Here is a 13,932-nt window from a genome sequence, read left to right on the forward strand (position 1 = left end):
CTCGTTGCTCGCATTATCATTATTATTATTATTAAAACTATATAAATTGCACAATATACTGTAGTATACCGCCATTTATAAAAATAAAAAAATAAAATAAATTATATATTTTATAAAAAAGGTATTTATTAAATGTCTATTGATATTTTTTTTTATTTAAAAATTAAATTTAAATTGTATTTTTATTTTTCAAAGGGAAAATCAACAGCTGAAAATTAATATTATTATCAGCTGGTACCAGCATATGAAAAAAAATAAATTCAAATCAATTATTTTTTGATGCATTGACAATTATCATTATTATTATTATTTTTGTTATTTAATTTTTTAATTTTTCTAATTGAAACATGTTTTCTATTTTTATTGTTTTTAATGACAATATTTTTTGGTGTCATAATGTCATCCCAAGGTATTTCAATGTCATCATTAGATGTACATTGCTCAACAACAGGTAATGGACATATTTCAACTGGTTGTTTGAGTTCAAGTTCACCCCAGGGTATCTCAACACTCGAGTCACAGTTTATTAAATCTTTAACTGGTTTATCAACATCATCATCATCATCAACATGTCTTGTATCAACTACTTCTGTTACCAATAATTCATTCCAAGGAAGTTCCATAATATTTGTTGATTTGCTATTTGTTTCATCAACATCATTGTCATCATTTTGATTAGCTAATTTTTGATTTATATTTTTATTTTTTTCTTGTTGTAATTTAACATCAGCCATAGAAAGAACAATATCTTTCCAGGGTATTTCAACAGTTGAATCACATGATACTATTGGCTCGTCATTGTATTCACGATAAAGTGACAACATGTAAGGTTCATGTATAATTACTTCTTCTGGATCATAAACATAAACATGACGTTTTCTTTTTCCAATTAATTTTTTTTTATTATTTTTATTTTTGTTATTACCACCAATAAATAATGATGATTCTGGACGAATAATAACTCTACTCAATTGATTTGATCTGGGAATTGACAAACGTGTCAATGGATTTCCCCAGACATAATACATAATTTATTTTTATATTGTTTTATTATACTAAAAATTTTTATATTAAATAATTGTCAATCAATCAATATATTAAAATTTTTTAAAATTTGGCGTACTTAAAAGTGACATCTGACGACAAAATAAAACGACTATAAAAAAAAAAACAAAAATTCACTAGTTACCGATAAACGAAAATGAGTCAAAATATCCCTATACCAAGCACAACCAATAAACCAACAGCAAGCAGGCAAACTAAAAAAAAAAAAAAAGAAAATAGCTCAAGGTTTTTTTTTTTCCATCACAGTAATTCAACACGCGTTTATAATAATTAATAATTAATAATTTGGCAAGCATTATTGGTAAATTATCAAGTTGATTAAATAATAAAATAAATATAAACAAATTGATTATCAATAATAATCATATTTGCGTGTGTGTGTGTGTGGATTATTGAAAAAAAGAAGAGAGAGAGAGAGAGAAAGAGAAGAAGAAGAGAAAAAAAAAAAAAAACCATTTGAGGCATCATTTGATTCACGTAGTTTCAACGTCTAGAGTATAGAGCAGTGTAGAGAAGCCATCTTGTAATCGTTAATCAGAGATCTTTGCTAAGCGAGTTTCGTTGTCTGGTTTTCGGCCAGTTTAATATCAATACACAGTTCATCAGATGGCTTTAAAACGAATTAATAAGGTACGTCAATGTTTTATCGTGATTGTTAATAATTATGTTTTATGTTAAAACGTGTTGTATGTACGGAATTTAATAAAACGCCCATTACTATTTTGGCCAGTGTGCAATGTGAGCCAGTCAGCATTGAAAAATTGTGTGTTGGCCTTTTTTACTCAACCTTTTTTTTTTTTTTTTTTTCTCTCCTTTTTTTCGTCATCATTTCTTTCTTTTTTTTTTTTTTTTTTTTTTCGATAAAAATATAACTTGTGTTAAATTGTTTAATTAAATATTTACATGATTAATATTGTAAATTATTGTAATTTAATTTAAATTAGTTTTCATGTGCGTTGCACGCGTATGAGTCATCAAATATGTACCGGCGAACATTGGCCATAGTGACAGTGAAAATCTGAATAAATTATTTTTTTTTTCATTCAATTTAGTGTGAGCTTTATTAAATTTTGTAAATTATTCTTTTTTTTTCATTTTGCCAAATGTTTATCTGTTGTATTTACAAACGAGACGTGTCTCTTAGATAAGCAATCTGATTGCAGAAAAAAAAAAAAAAAAAATATTTCTGGTGAAATTGTAAAAGAGCGAGAGAAAAAAAAAGAAAAAAAAAAATGGAAACCTCCATAATCGTATCTTCAAAGTCACGAATGTTTTTTTTTTTTTTTTTTTTTTTTTTCTCCTGATTTTTCCCGTATATCATGTAGTAGAATAATTATATTTGTAGTTTGTCAAGGATAAAAAATTTTCTGCTCTGACGACAAGTCAAATTATTTTATCCAGTTGTAGTTGGTCAATTGATGAAAAATTTTAATACTACTCTCATTGCTCATTGCTCACTTGTGTTGATCGATTCATCATATGTAAAAAAATAAAAAAAAACACATTCATTGTTAGTAAACCATCAACATCATCATTATCGTTAAAATAATATGTGAATAAATTATATAGGTAACAAAGCCATTTGGCTCGTCATTTTTGTTGCAACAAGAAAAAACAAATCTCCAACCTGTTCAGACATGTTCCAGCCAAATGATTTGTATTTTGACTAATTTATTTTTTTAAATGTTACAGGAACTTCAGGATCTTGGAAGAGATCCACCTGCACAATGTTCAGCTGGACCTGTAGGTGACGATTGTAAGTATTCAACATGAATAAATTTAAAAATACAAATTTCATTTGTTTAAATTGTTTACATTCTCATTTCTTGAAATTTATTATTTAATTTCATTTGTGAAAATTAAATTTGTCACTTGGTTCTATTAATAATCTCCAATCATGACCAGTGTTATTTTTATATATTTCTTTTACTTTTAAATATATATTATCATTATTATTATTTAAATTCATTCAACAACAACAACAATTAATTGTTGTTGTTGTTTTTATTGTAATTATTATTATGTATGTGCGTTACAAGGCACTCTTGTAACTTGAAAATATTTTGTTTCCAGTGTTCCACTGGCAGGCAACCATCATGGGACCAGTAAGTATTATTATTATTATTGTTTTATTAAATATTCTTTTTCATTGAAAAAAAATAGTAACAAATTTTATTGTCATTTAATAATTTAATAAATATTTTTTGTTTTTTTAAATTTTCAGCCTGACAGCCCATACCAAGGAGGAGTATTTTTCCTTACAATTCACTTTCCCACAGATTATCCATTCAAACCACCCAAGGTAAGCTAAATAATAAAAGAAAATAATATTTATTATTTATTATTTTTTTGTGTAAAGTAAATAAAACATTGTTTTTCATTTTTAAATACACAGGTGGCATTTACAACCAGAATTTATCATCCTAACATCAACAGTAATGGAAGTATTTGCTTGGATATTTTAAGATCGCAATGGTCTCCTGCACTCACTATTTCAAAAGGTACATCATCATTAATATTAATGATAGATTAATAGTATCTATTGATTTAAACTAACTAATAGATCAACTAATTGTTTGTTTGTGTTTACAGTGTTATTGTCAATATGCTCTCTGCTGTGTGATCCAAATCCAGATGATCCACTTGTACCAGAAATAGCCAGGATATACAAAACTGATCGTGAGAAGTACAACGAATTGGCACGTGAATGGACGCGTAAATATGCCATGTGATGCGCCAACCTTCGTTGACCTCATCCAACCACCACCACCAACGAGAGCAGCCCCAGTCTAATATTCCACTTTAACCGTACAGCACCAATTCAAAGTAGCTATATGCCTCGTCCGATATTTCATTTATCGTCCTTGTTTATTAATAACTATAATTATTATTATTATTATTATTATTATTATTACTATTACTTATATTACTATCATCAAGGATTCTTTTTATTTTGTCATCTTTTAATCGCAAAATACTCAGGACATTTGTGTTTCAAACTTTCAATTAAATATTAATAATAAATTTTTAAATAATAATAATAATAATAATAATAATTAAACAACAAGCAAATATTTCAAAGCGAAAAATAAATAAATAAAAGAGTCCTGAGTTATAATTTATATAAATTTTAAATCGGCGAATTTTCATCATGGCTACTATACTGAGGGCAATATTTGAAAAAAAAAAAATAAATAAATAAAAAGTGGTTATAAAAACAATAATAATATTTATCCAAATCGAAACAACAAGAAAATGAATTTTAAAAAATAATGTCCGCTTTGATTTTCATAAATAATAAAAAAAAAATTAAAAAAACAAAAAAAAAAATGAATTAAACATTTGGAGCAAAAAAAAAATAATAATAATTACCCACACATACACAAAAGAGTGAAAGTAGAATTTATATATATTTAAAATCTTAATAGTTTAATAATTTCTAATAATTGTTTTTACAATTAATTGTAATATCTACTTTCTTCAATCAAATTAAACTTGAAAAAAAATGAGAAAAAAAAAAGAAAAAAAAAAACGTAATGTGCCCATATTTTTATTTCAAACAATGCGGTCATTTTTTTTTTTTTTTTCGTGTAAGACTGGGCTTCATCTATATAAATACCACTAAAACTAAATTTTTGTTTTGATTATTAAAAAATCCCGCACCTATTTTTTATTCAACTTTTTTTTTCATTAATTTGTTTGTGAAAAAAGAATAAAAAAACAACGTGAATATATGAGGTTGCTCGGTATGACGGTGTGTGAAGGAAAATAATATTAATAATAATAATAATAATTGTTAAATTACCTATAGGTTGAACGGCAAATTTGACTAGAGACAACTCTGGAATAAATACAATTTTTTTTTTTTTTTTCTTTTCTTTTTTTCTCGATTATAATAGAATAATTTAATATTTTTTTTTTTTTCTTCTTTCTCATAATTATTATTGTAAAAGAATTTTACTTTGCGTAATTATTATTAAATTGTTGGAATCAATTGAATTAAAAAAAAAATAATAAATAATTTGATATTTGTCTCATCGTCATTGCCACGTAGTCAACAATACTTTGTCGCTCATCCATTTATTAATCGTATTCATTTTATTTTTCAAACAGCTGATGTTGTTTTTCTTTATTTTATTTTTTTAATATAGGAAAAATACTTTATGGTTTTTGATTTCTTTTTTCTTCAAGTGTGCTCACTAGTATCCAAAAGAAATTATTTTTGTTTTTTTTTTTTTTTCTGCTAGACAATAAACCAAGTGATTTGTAAAATCGTGTGTCTGCAAGAGTTTTTATTGTCATTTAAAAAATTGAATGAAATTTTTTTTTTTTTGTTTTGTCTATCAATATATGTTGATTATGATTTAACAAAAAAAAAACATATTAGAATTATTATTTGCAAATTCTATTTCAACGTGAGCTAGCAATAATTGACATCTTGACATTGAAAATGAATAAAAAATGAAATAATAATTATAATAAATAATCGTGATGCTCATTGCTCAGTGAATGTCAATCACCACTTAATAAATTAAAAATGATGCAGTTTGCGTCAATCCTGAAATGTAAAAGTTATTTTCAAGTATCTGTGCGAATGATGCTCAATTATTCAAACAAAAAAAGAAAAAAAGAAAAAGAGACACAAATTAAACTTGCGGTACAATCAATACACATGCAAACAAAATACTTTTATTTTTTTTTAATTTGATTTAGTTACAAATGCATTGGTCCAACTTTTAACGAATCGTCATAAAACTTGGTCATTGAAAAACCAAAAATAAATAAATTAATTAATTACTCGTAACGCGCGGCACTTGAGCTATTTAAATATATTTAAAAAAATTAATTATAATTAATATTTTGTTCGGGATTTCTTAATAAATAAATAAATACTAAAAAAAAAAAAAAAAAGAAAATAAAAATAATTAACGGTTCATATAAATAACAGCAACAATTATCATTATGAAATTTTTTTTACATAATTTTTTATTTGTGTAAATTTTATTAACATTTTTTTTACAATATTATTATTATTATTATTATGTTTAAAAAAAAAAAAAAAATTGAGAAATATACTTGAAACTATAGTTGTAAAAAAAGACAAATGATTTGCATGTAGAATAAAAATAATGTGTAAGAGTGAGGAGACAAGCTGGCAGGTAGTCGATCGAGGCCCCATCCCGGTTGTCGTATTTTTTTTATTCCGCAAATCGTAAACTAAAGTAATAATAATATTATACTGAACAAGAGCCAAGTTACTTGCTGGCTTGGTTGGTTGGTTGCTTGGCTTGCTTGCTTTCTTGGCAAAGCGGGGGAACGATACTCTGTTCGATCAAGAGAATCAACTACCAGCTAGTCCATCGTTGAGTTGTCTCTAAGCCAAGTCGAGTGGTTACTCGCGGTGTGCTGCTGGTATTTTATAATTTCATTACACACCACAATACCGCAGTAGCTGAAACAACATCATCATCATCAACATCATCAACAAAAACAATATTGTTTGAATATTATTATTAACAATATAAAAATCAAATAGAGTTGGTCTGTCCAGCTGGTTGCCACGTCGTTGATGAGTATCTTATTGGCTGACTGGCTACTTTCTTTGTATCAGGACATGATTGTCATCAACAAGAAGGACTACTTTTTCTACCAATATTTATATTTAATTTATAAATAATTAATTATTAATCAACATTTGCAACTTTGTTGCTATTTTTATTGAGGTAAATATTATTAATTTTTTTTTCATTATTTGGTCAAGCATCAGCAACATACATTTATTATTACATTCACTAAAAGTTTTTTTGAAGAGTTGCTCTGAATTTTCTTTTTAACTTTCACAACATGGAATTAGATACACACACATTTTATCTTGTGGCATCCATGGTGAGAGTGAATGAGAGATTCAACTCTTTTTAAAGAAAAAAAAAAAATTTATATTTTGAACTTTATATGCTTGACCAAATGATTAAGACATACTATCATCAAATTATCATTTTTATAAAAATTTATGATTGCTTTAGAAAAAAAAATACATAAGAAAGTTTTTTTTTTCTTTTATTTTTTGTTCTAGCATAAAATATAACTTTGCAAGTTTAATGAGTTATAGTTTTATCAATATATGTAGATAAGGTGTTAGTTGAAAAATAATAACACAGCAATTAATGATAAATTTATAATTTATTTTTTCATTTACAGAAAAGTGCAAGGTGCAAATAGTTTTGTATAAATTTCAATGATGAAGTTATTGGCTGATGTTGAAGAGCTCAGTGAAGATACAACTAAAAAACGAAATACTGTTCAATCGAAAAATAATAATAATAACAATAACAGTTGTAGTAACAAGAGTTGCAGTAATGATAGTCAAAATAATAACAACCACAATAATACCAACAATAACAACAACAACAACAACAATAATAATAATAATTTTAATGATGATACTAAAGAGTTATTAGGAGTTAAAAAAATTCGAAATAATAAGGTAAATTTCTTATTTATTTTTTGCAAATATTATTTAACAATTTATTCATTATTATTTATTATTATTATAAATAAATAATACAAGTTAGCCAAGTTATTGTTGCATATGGACACGCATCTATTGCTTTTCGGGTTACATTGTTATTTTTTCTTTTTTATTTTTTCATAAAAAATTTCCAACATTTTATTTGATCTTGAAATTAAAGTTTTTAATTATTTTAATTTTTAAAAAACCAGATTGCCAATAAAATATATAAAAAGAAATTGTTGTAATGTTGGCCATGGCATTGAGTTGGCACAGTGAGATGATGACGAGTCCCGTTGTGACCTACTTGCCACTTTCCTACATCTCCATAGACATTATATTCCACTTGATTGGATTTATTATACATGAACTTTAAATACTGCTAAATCATTAAGTTGAAAAAAAAAACATTTTTACAATTATTATTAAATATTTAATTTCTTCCTCAATTACACCATTACATTTACATTTTTTTTGTATTTCTGAATTTAAAAAAAAAACCAAACAAACAAAAGCACTTGATTGGCTTGATCAACGGGACTTTTCCAGTTTCAGTGAAAATAATTAAAAAACAATTTAAATATATTTGCCAACAACTTTCACAATTTTATAAAAATAAAATAATAAATTTGATTAGTTTGATGAATTACAAGTTGTCCAAGTATTTAAATAAAGTTAATTATTACATATTATATACATAAATTCATTGCACAAGGGTCAAAGCTTACTTGCAAATTTATGTAATCACGCATTGATGGTGAATATTTTATTTCCGTTACGAGTACTCATCCGCAAACTATAACATGCAAACGCTATTTTTTTAAAATTTATTTATTTTTTTTCTTCAATTTATGATGATGATGATGATAAAATGATGTCTTGTTGTTGTTATAATTAAAAGCCTCCAATTTAACCCACTTAATTCATTCCAAGTGAAATTCAATATTTAAATAAAAAATAAAAAACAATAATTTGACCATGAGTGTAAATAAAATAATAATACATATAACATAACACTGTCAACTTTGCATTTCAAAAAAAAAAAAAAAAAAAAAAAACTACTCAGAGTCATTAATTTTCATAATCATCAGTTGGTTTTGCATTATAATACGTGCTGATAATATTATTTCTTATCACGAAATATTATACATGAAAATGAAAAAAAAATAAAAATAAAAGTATCCTGCTAAATTTATTACGTCTAAAATAGATAATTAATATTTATTATTTTTATTTTTCAACAGACTGCACATGTACGTCCAAAAAATCCAGCAGAATCACCAATAAAAGGTGAAGTTACACTTGAAGATGAAGAAAAAATGCGACGTTTGCTTCCAATCACTGAGGCACCAGAATATTTAACACACAATCAATTTATTTTACATGGTTACAGAGGATATTTGACAACTAAATTATGCATTGAAAGGTAAAAAAACATTATCTATCAAAGCATGATAAATAAATAAATATTAATTAATGAATTATTTTTTAAATTATTTTTTTTTGCAGTGTATTTTGGTGGACCAATGAGACAATAAACATATGGAGCCATATATTTGGCTGGATGCTTTTTTTAGGATTGACACTCTATGATCTTTGTCTATTAAATATTCATGCACCATTTGGAGATAAAATTATTGTCGCATTATTGCTCGTTTGTTTTCAAGTAAGAATTATTATAGGTATAATTAATTAATCATTCTAATAGTTTTTAATAATTGAAATAAATATTATTACAGGCTTGTATGATATTGTCATCAGTTTATCATACATTTTCATGTAGAAGTGAAAAAGATTATTGGTGTTTTTTATGCTATGATTTATTTGGTATTGCTTTGAGTCTTTTGGCAATCTACATGTCTGGTGTTTATTATGCATTTTGGTGTCACAAGGTAAATTAAAAAATAATTAAATATTACATAAACATTATTTATTTAAAATTAAATTTTCATTATAATAATTATTTCAGGAACTTCAACAATTTTATTTATCAACTGTATTGTTAATATTTGTAATAGCAATGATATTACAAATACCAAGTTTAGAAGTCAATGGAAATGTTAAATTATTGGTGTTTGTTGGATGGGCAGCTTATGGTGTTTTACCAACATTTCATTGGGGTATTGCAATGGGTGGAATGGAAAATCCAATGGTCAACATGCTTGTACCAAGAGTTTTAGGAATGTATGTCATAAGTGGTTGTGCATTTGCCATATACATGAGTAAAATACCAGAACGTTGGTATCCAGGTAAATTTTACATTAATTCATTTACATATTATATGTGTAATAATTAATTAATTAATTTTAATTTTAATTTTAATTTAGGTTCTGTTGATTATATTGGATCATCACATCAATGGTGGCATTGTTTAGTTGTATTGGCTCTTTATTATTGGCACAATACTGGTATGTTGTATGTCGAATATCGAATGAATCATGGATGTCCAAATAATATGAAATTATAATAGCTAATGACATTACTTTATTTATTTTTTATTTATTTATTTCAATAATTAATTGTTATTTCAGTTGTTAATTCATTACCACTTTATTATGAATATATACAAACTTCAATTTTGTGTAAATGATGATGTTGATGTTGATGATGTTGATGATGATGATAATAAACCATTGTGTTAATTAAAGAATAATAGTTACACCTCAGATTTAGACTTGGCCACTGGCTGGCTAGATATTAACATAATTGCTAATATTTTTTAACAAAATATCTTAATAATTCGTACGTATTTATTTTATTCATAGATATATAAAATTAAATTTATTTTGAGCAAGCAATAATAATCTACAGTAAATGGGTAATTTCAATTTTATCAAAAGTTATTTATACTGTTATTTATTTGTTTACTTTTAAAATAAAATTAATAAATTTTATTACAATTGCTTTTTTGTTTTTGTGGCCCTTGAATGTATAGTGCCTTATAAATTTGTTATTTACGATCAACTACTTTTTATTTTTTCCTCAAACTTTATATTTCATCAGCAAAAACAATAACTTTTTTTATTCAGTATAAAAGTCTTGTAAGAATTTATGCAGATAGGTACTTAATTAAGCTGGTATTTTTAACAAGTAAAACATTTACTATTTTTTATAGCTTTTATAAAATATATATCATAGTTTCGTGGTGTATTATTTCTTGACCCTGCAACATGATAAATTATATTAATATATTTTTCGCGAGTAAAGTTGGCTTGATAAGGCTAAATCAATAAAGTTGTGAATCATCAAAATATATATTTGTACAATTATTGTAAATTGAATGATGACAAGTGTTGAGTCAACATTAATATGCTAATCTTATTTTATTTTTTCACTTGACATTATTATAAATTATTATATATTTTTTAAAAATATATATTGAGTCAGTAAAATAGACGACAATATTCTTTGACTTTTTAAATTTATTATTATTAGTATTTTTAGTTTTTCATCTAATCTCATATCACACGTTGTTATCAGTGCGCAAACAACCCTCTTTGGTCTAAGTCACGCGCACACCGTGTTCTCTTTGTCTTCCTCGTTTTAAGATTTATCATTTATTATTCAAATCACATGTTTTTTTTTTATTTTTTTTTATTTACATGAACCAAATTTCACACATTTTCAAAAATCAATAATAGACTGAAAATAAAAATTTATTTACATTTTTAAAATTCAAACGTTTTTTTTTTTTTTATTTATTTTATTTTCTTTTATCTTTTTCTTGTTTAATTAAAGTTGCTTTATTGTTGATTTAATTTTACATATGATTATATAATGGTATTTTTATGTACTAAAACAAACAAATGTATATATGCAAAATAATTTAATCAATTTGAGTGGCGAATGTTGTCGTGCAATTGTCATTATTTAAACGACACCATGCAACATGAAATTTTTTCTAGGGAGAAAGCTTTTTTGTTTCATCGTGAAATTTTTCATTTATTTTTGTCGCACGTCATCATCCAGTGAATATATTTTTAAATTACGATGATTATTCATGCACTTTAATCCTGACAATTAATTTTACATTTCATTTTATATTTAAAAATATCAAGTAGCCTGGTTTTTTTAATAAAAATAATTGCCAATATTAATATTTTTCTTTAAATTTTCAAAGAAAAAAGATGATTAAAAAACAAAAAAATTTAATTATTGTCAGCAACACTGAGGCAATGCTGTAAATTCTAAATTTCTTAATTATTTTTTACATGTCTCAAGTATTTCCATGACAATGTTAAAATTTCTTTGACTTGATTTTTTTAAAAAAAAACAATATATTAAATCGATTTACTTATGAGTTGTATTTTTCATTATTATTTTTTTTTCACATTTTATTTAACAACATGTGACTACATATAGATATAATACTGTATACTGATGGAATCGACTAACGTCTTTTAAATGGAGACCTTATTTCTTTTTTGTTTTTCCACTTTCCATCAATTCACCCACCTCTTTTATATACCCTCTTACAAACTCATCTCTTTTCTGCCTACATCAACTACTTTTAAAATCGTCACGAGATTGAATATAAACGTGAAAATAAGAAGCCATTTTATCACACTTTCCATTCTTAGATTTTTTTTCTTTTTTTTCTTTTTGGAAGGATCAGCACAAAATTAGGTAAAGTGGATCGAGAATATTTTTAAAACAAAAATAAAAAAGCAAATTAAATTCACTTTAATTTAAATAATAATAATAATGACATGTTTTAGTGCTTATGTATTTATATGTTTGATACTGTTTGATGATATTGATGATTTAAAAAGTCCAAGACTGACTGATTGACTGAATCACATATGCACAAGAGACACTTTGAAGTCAACTAAGTAGTTAATCCATGGTAGCAACGGTGGAGGCTTAAGTTTGTTCATCCACTTGATTTAGATGCTCTTGCAAGTATTTTAAGAATTGCCATCGTTTTATATACTTTTTTAAAAAACCACAAAAAAAGAAGAAGAAGAAGAAGAAGAATTCAAAACAATTACACGAGACAAATTTATACATGTCTCAAAATGATGTTTCATACCTACATGTGCGTGCTTATAAATATTCCCAAAAAATAAATAAATAATATCTATATCTATATATTCGCATATTTAACAAATATAAAATAGTCTTGCACTTGCATACGATGATGATGATGATGATAAATAATCATTTATATAGGATCATAAGATTCATAAGATGCTTGTTTCAGGATCACAATAACGTCACCACAAAAATAATATTAGTGATTCTCTTTGCAAGAGACCAATTTATGTATATATATAACATCTTGGTTAACTTTGAATTTTATTGTATAATATAGCTCATGTACATTTTTATTTAAATGGAGATCACTGCATATAATAGATACGTGTGAATATGTGGACGTGATCCTCTTGAGTTTTACTCGACCACACATAGCATCTTCCTATAATATATATATTGTATTATTATAATAGCGCTGTATATATAGTACTGTTCAAAGTTGCTATATATAAAAGCTCTCTGTATATAGCTTTCCTTCGTCCTCTCGTCCGCATTGAATCTAATTACCCCAAGCAAGACCCACCCGCTTTTCTCGTTTGGCAGGGTTGCCAGGACGACGGAAGCCATCTTGGAGGGTTGCAGCCACTAATGGCCTAATGAATTTAATGGAGGTGCTGGCAACGAGTCCTCTGAGAAAGACAAGGACCAGCTTGTCAGTGTATGTATAAAAAATAAAATAAAATAAAAACTCTATTCTTTTTCTCTGTGCAGCATATATATATATGTATACACTGTCAAGTCTAATTTGCCGAAAAAGCAGCTCAAATGAGAAGGGTTGTTGGTGGAATATAAAGATTTTCAGGAAGATCGTTGCTAACCAAATTGGATTTTTTTTGCAAATTATTATTTCAAGGTTTCTTTAAAAATAAATAAATAAATAAATGCGATATTATCAGTTGATATAGATATGAAAAAGACGTCTTGGCATATCTTTATTGTCGGCCCTCACACATCATCAGACAAATTGTGTTGACGCGATTAATTATTTTATTATCGTGTTATCATTTTCAGTCGAGTTTTATTGTTTTATTTTTTAACTTTTATATTTAACAACCACCATATTTCAACATGTTAATTTTTTATTTTTATTTAATTTTATCTTTTGGTGACTTGTCGATTACATTTATTTTTCCCATTTTCCTGCAGTCTGTATATGTATTGATATTTTTTTTATATTCATTGTAAATCATTTTGAAGACACTCTACGCAACCATTTTTCATTTTTATTTATTTATTTTTTTCTATTTATCATTTTATCAAACTTTATCGATTATTATTAGTTTTAATTTTTTTTTTCTTTTCATCTTTTTCCAATACAATGT

The 13,932-nt window shown here is 25.5% G+C and overlaps 3 protein-coding genes across 3 annotated transcripts; 2 read left to right on the forward strand and 1 right to left on the reverse strand.

Annotated features, from left to right (window-relative positions):
- Positions 1-305: 305 nt before the first annotated feature.
- LOC122848124 lies at positions 306-1,150 on the reverse strand (the record flags this gene model as incomplete). The annotated part of the gene is made up of 1 exon (XM_044145980.1): positions 306-1,150. A coding segment is annotated over exon 1 (723 nt), but the record flags the coding sequence as incomplete, so codon positions are not given.
- A 113-nt stretch (positions 1,151-1,263) lies between these two features.
- Positions 1,264-4,844, forward strand: LOC122848133 (ubiquitin-conjugating enzyme E2-17 kDa). The gene is made up of 6 exons (XM_044145991.1): positions 1,264-1,695; positions 2,758-2,821; positions 3,139-3,170; positions 3,290-3,367; positions 3,461-3,566; positions 3,658-4,844. Exons 1-6 carry the CDS (start codon positions 1,672-1,674, stop codon positions 3,795-3,797), a joined length of 444 nt encoding a protein of 147 aa, XP_044001926.1. The 5' UTR covers positions 1,264-1,671; the 3' UTR covers positions 3,798-4,844.
- Positions 4,845-6,300: 1,456 nt separating this feature from the next.
- Positions 6,301-10,977, forward strand: LOC122848113 (progestin and adipoQ receptor family member 3). Its single transcript, XM_044145953.1, has 7 exons — positions 6,301-6,788; positions 7,264-7,549; positions 8,818-8,999; positions 9,083-9,239; positions 9,313-9,465; positions 9,543-9,822; positions 9,901-10,977. Exons 2-7 carry the CDS (start codon positions 7,301-7,303, stop codon positions 10,038-10,040), a joined length of 1,161 nt encoding a protein of 386 aa, XP_044001888.1. The 5' UTR covers positions 6,301-6,788; positions 7,264-7,300; the 3' UTR covers positions 10,041-10,977.
- Positions 10,978-13,932: the final 2,955 nt, after the last annotated feature.

Source organism: Aphidius gifuensis, linkage group LG2, assembly GCF_014905175.1.
Source record: "Aphidius gifuensis isolate YNYX2018 linkage group LG2, ASM1490517v1, whole genome shotgun sequence".
Classification (NCBI taxonomy): domain Eukaryota; kingdom Metazoa; phylum Arthropoda; class Insecta; order Hymenoptera; family Braconidae; genus Aphidius; species Aphidius gifuensis.

Coding starts and splice junctions, on each gene's coding strand:
- LOC122848113 (XM_044145953.1), top strand. CDS start 7,301: ATGATGAAGTTATTGGCTGATGTTGAAGAGCTCAGTGAAGATACAACT. Junction 7,550..8,817: donor AAAAAATTCGAAATAATAAG/GTAAATTTCTTA, acceptor ATTTTTCAACAG/ACTGCACATGTACGTCCAAA. Junction 9,823..9,900: donor ACCAGAACGTTGGTATCCAG/GTAAATTTTACA, acceptor ATTTTAATTTAG/GTTCTGTTGATTATATTGGA.
- LOC122848133 (XM_044145991.1), top strand. CDS start 1,672: ATGGCTTTAAAACGAATTAATAAG. Junction 1,696..2,757: donor CTTTAAAACGAATTAATAAG/GTACGTCAATGT, acceptor TAAATGTTACAG/GAACTTCAGGATCTTGGAAG. Junction 3,368..3,460: donor ATCCATTCAAACCACCCAAG/GTAAGCTAAATA, acceptor TTAAATACACAG/GTGGCATTTACAACCAGAAT.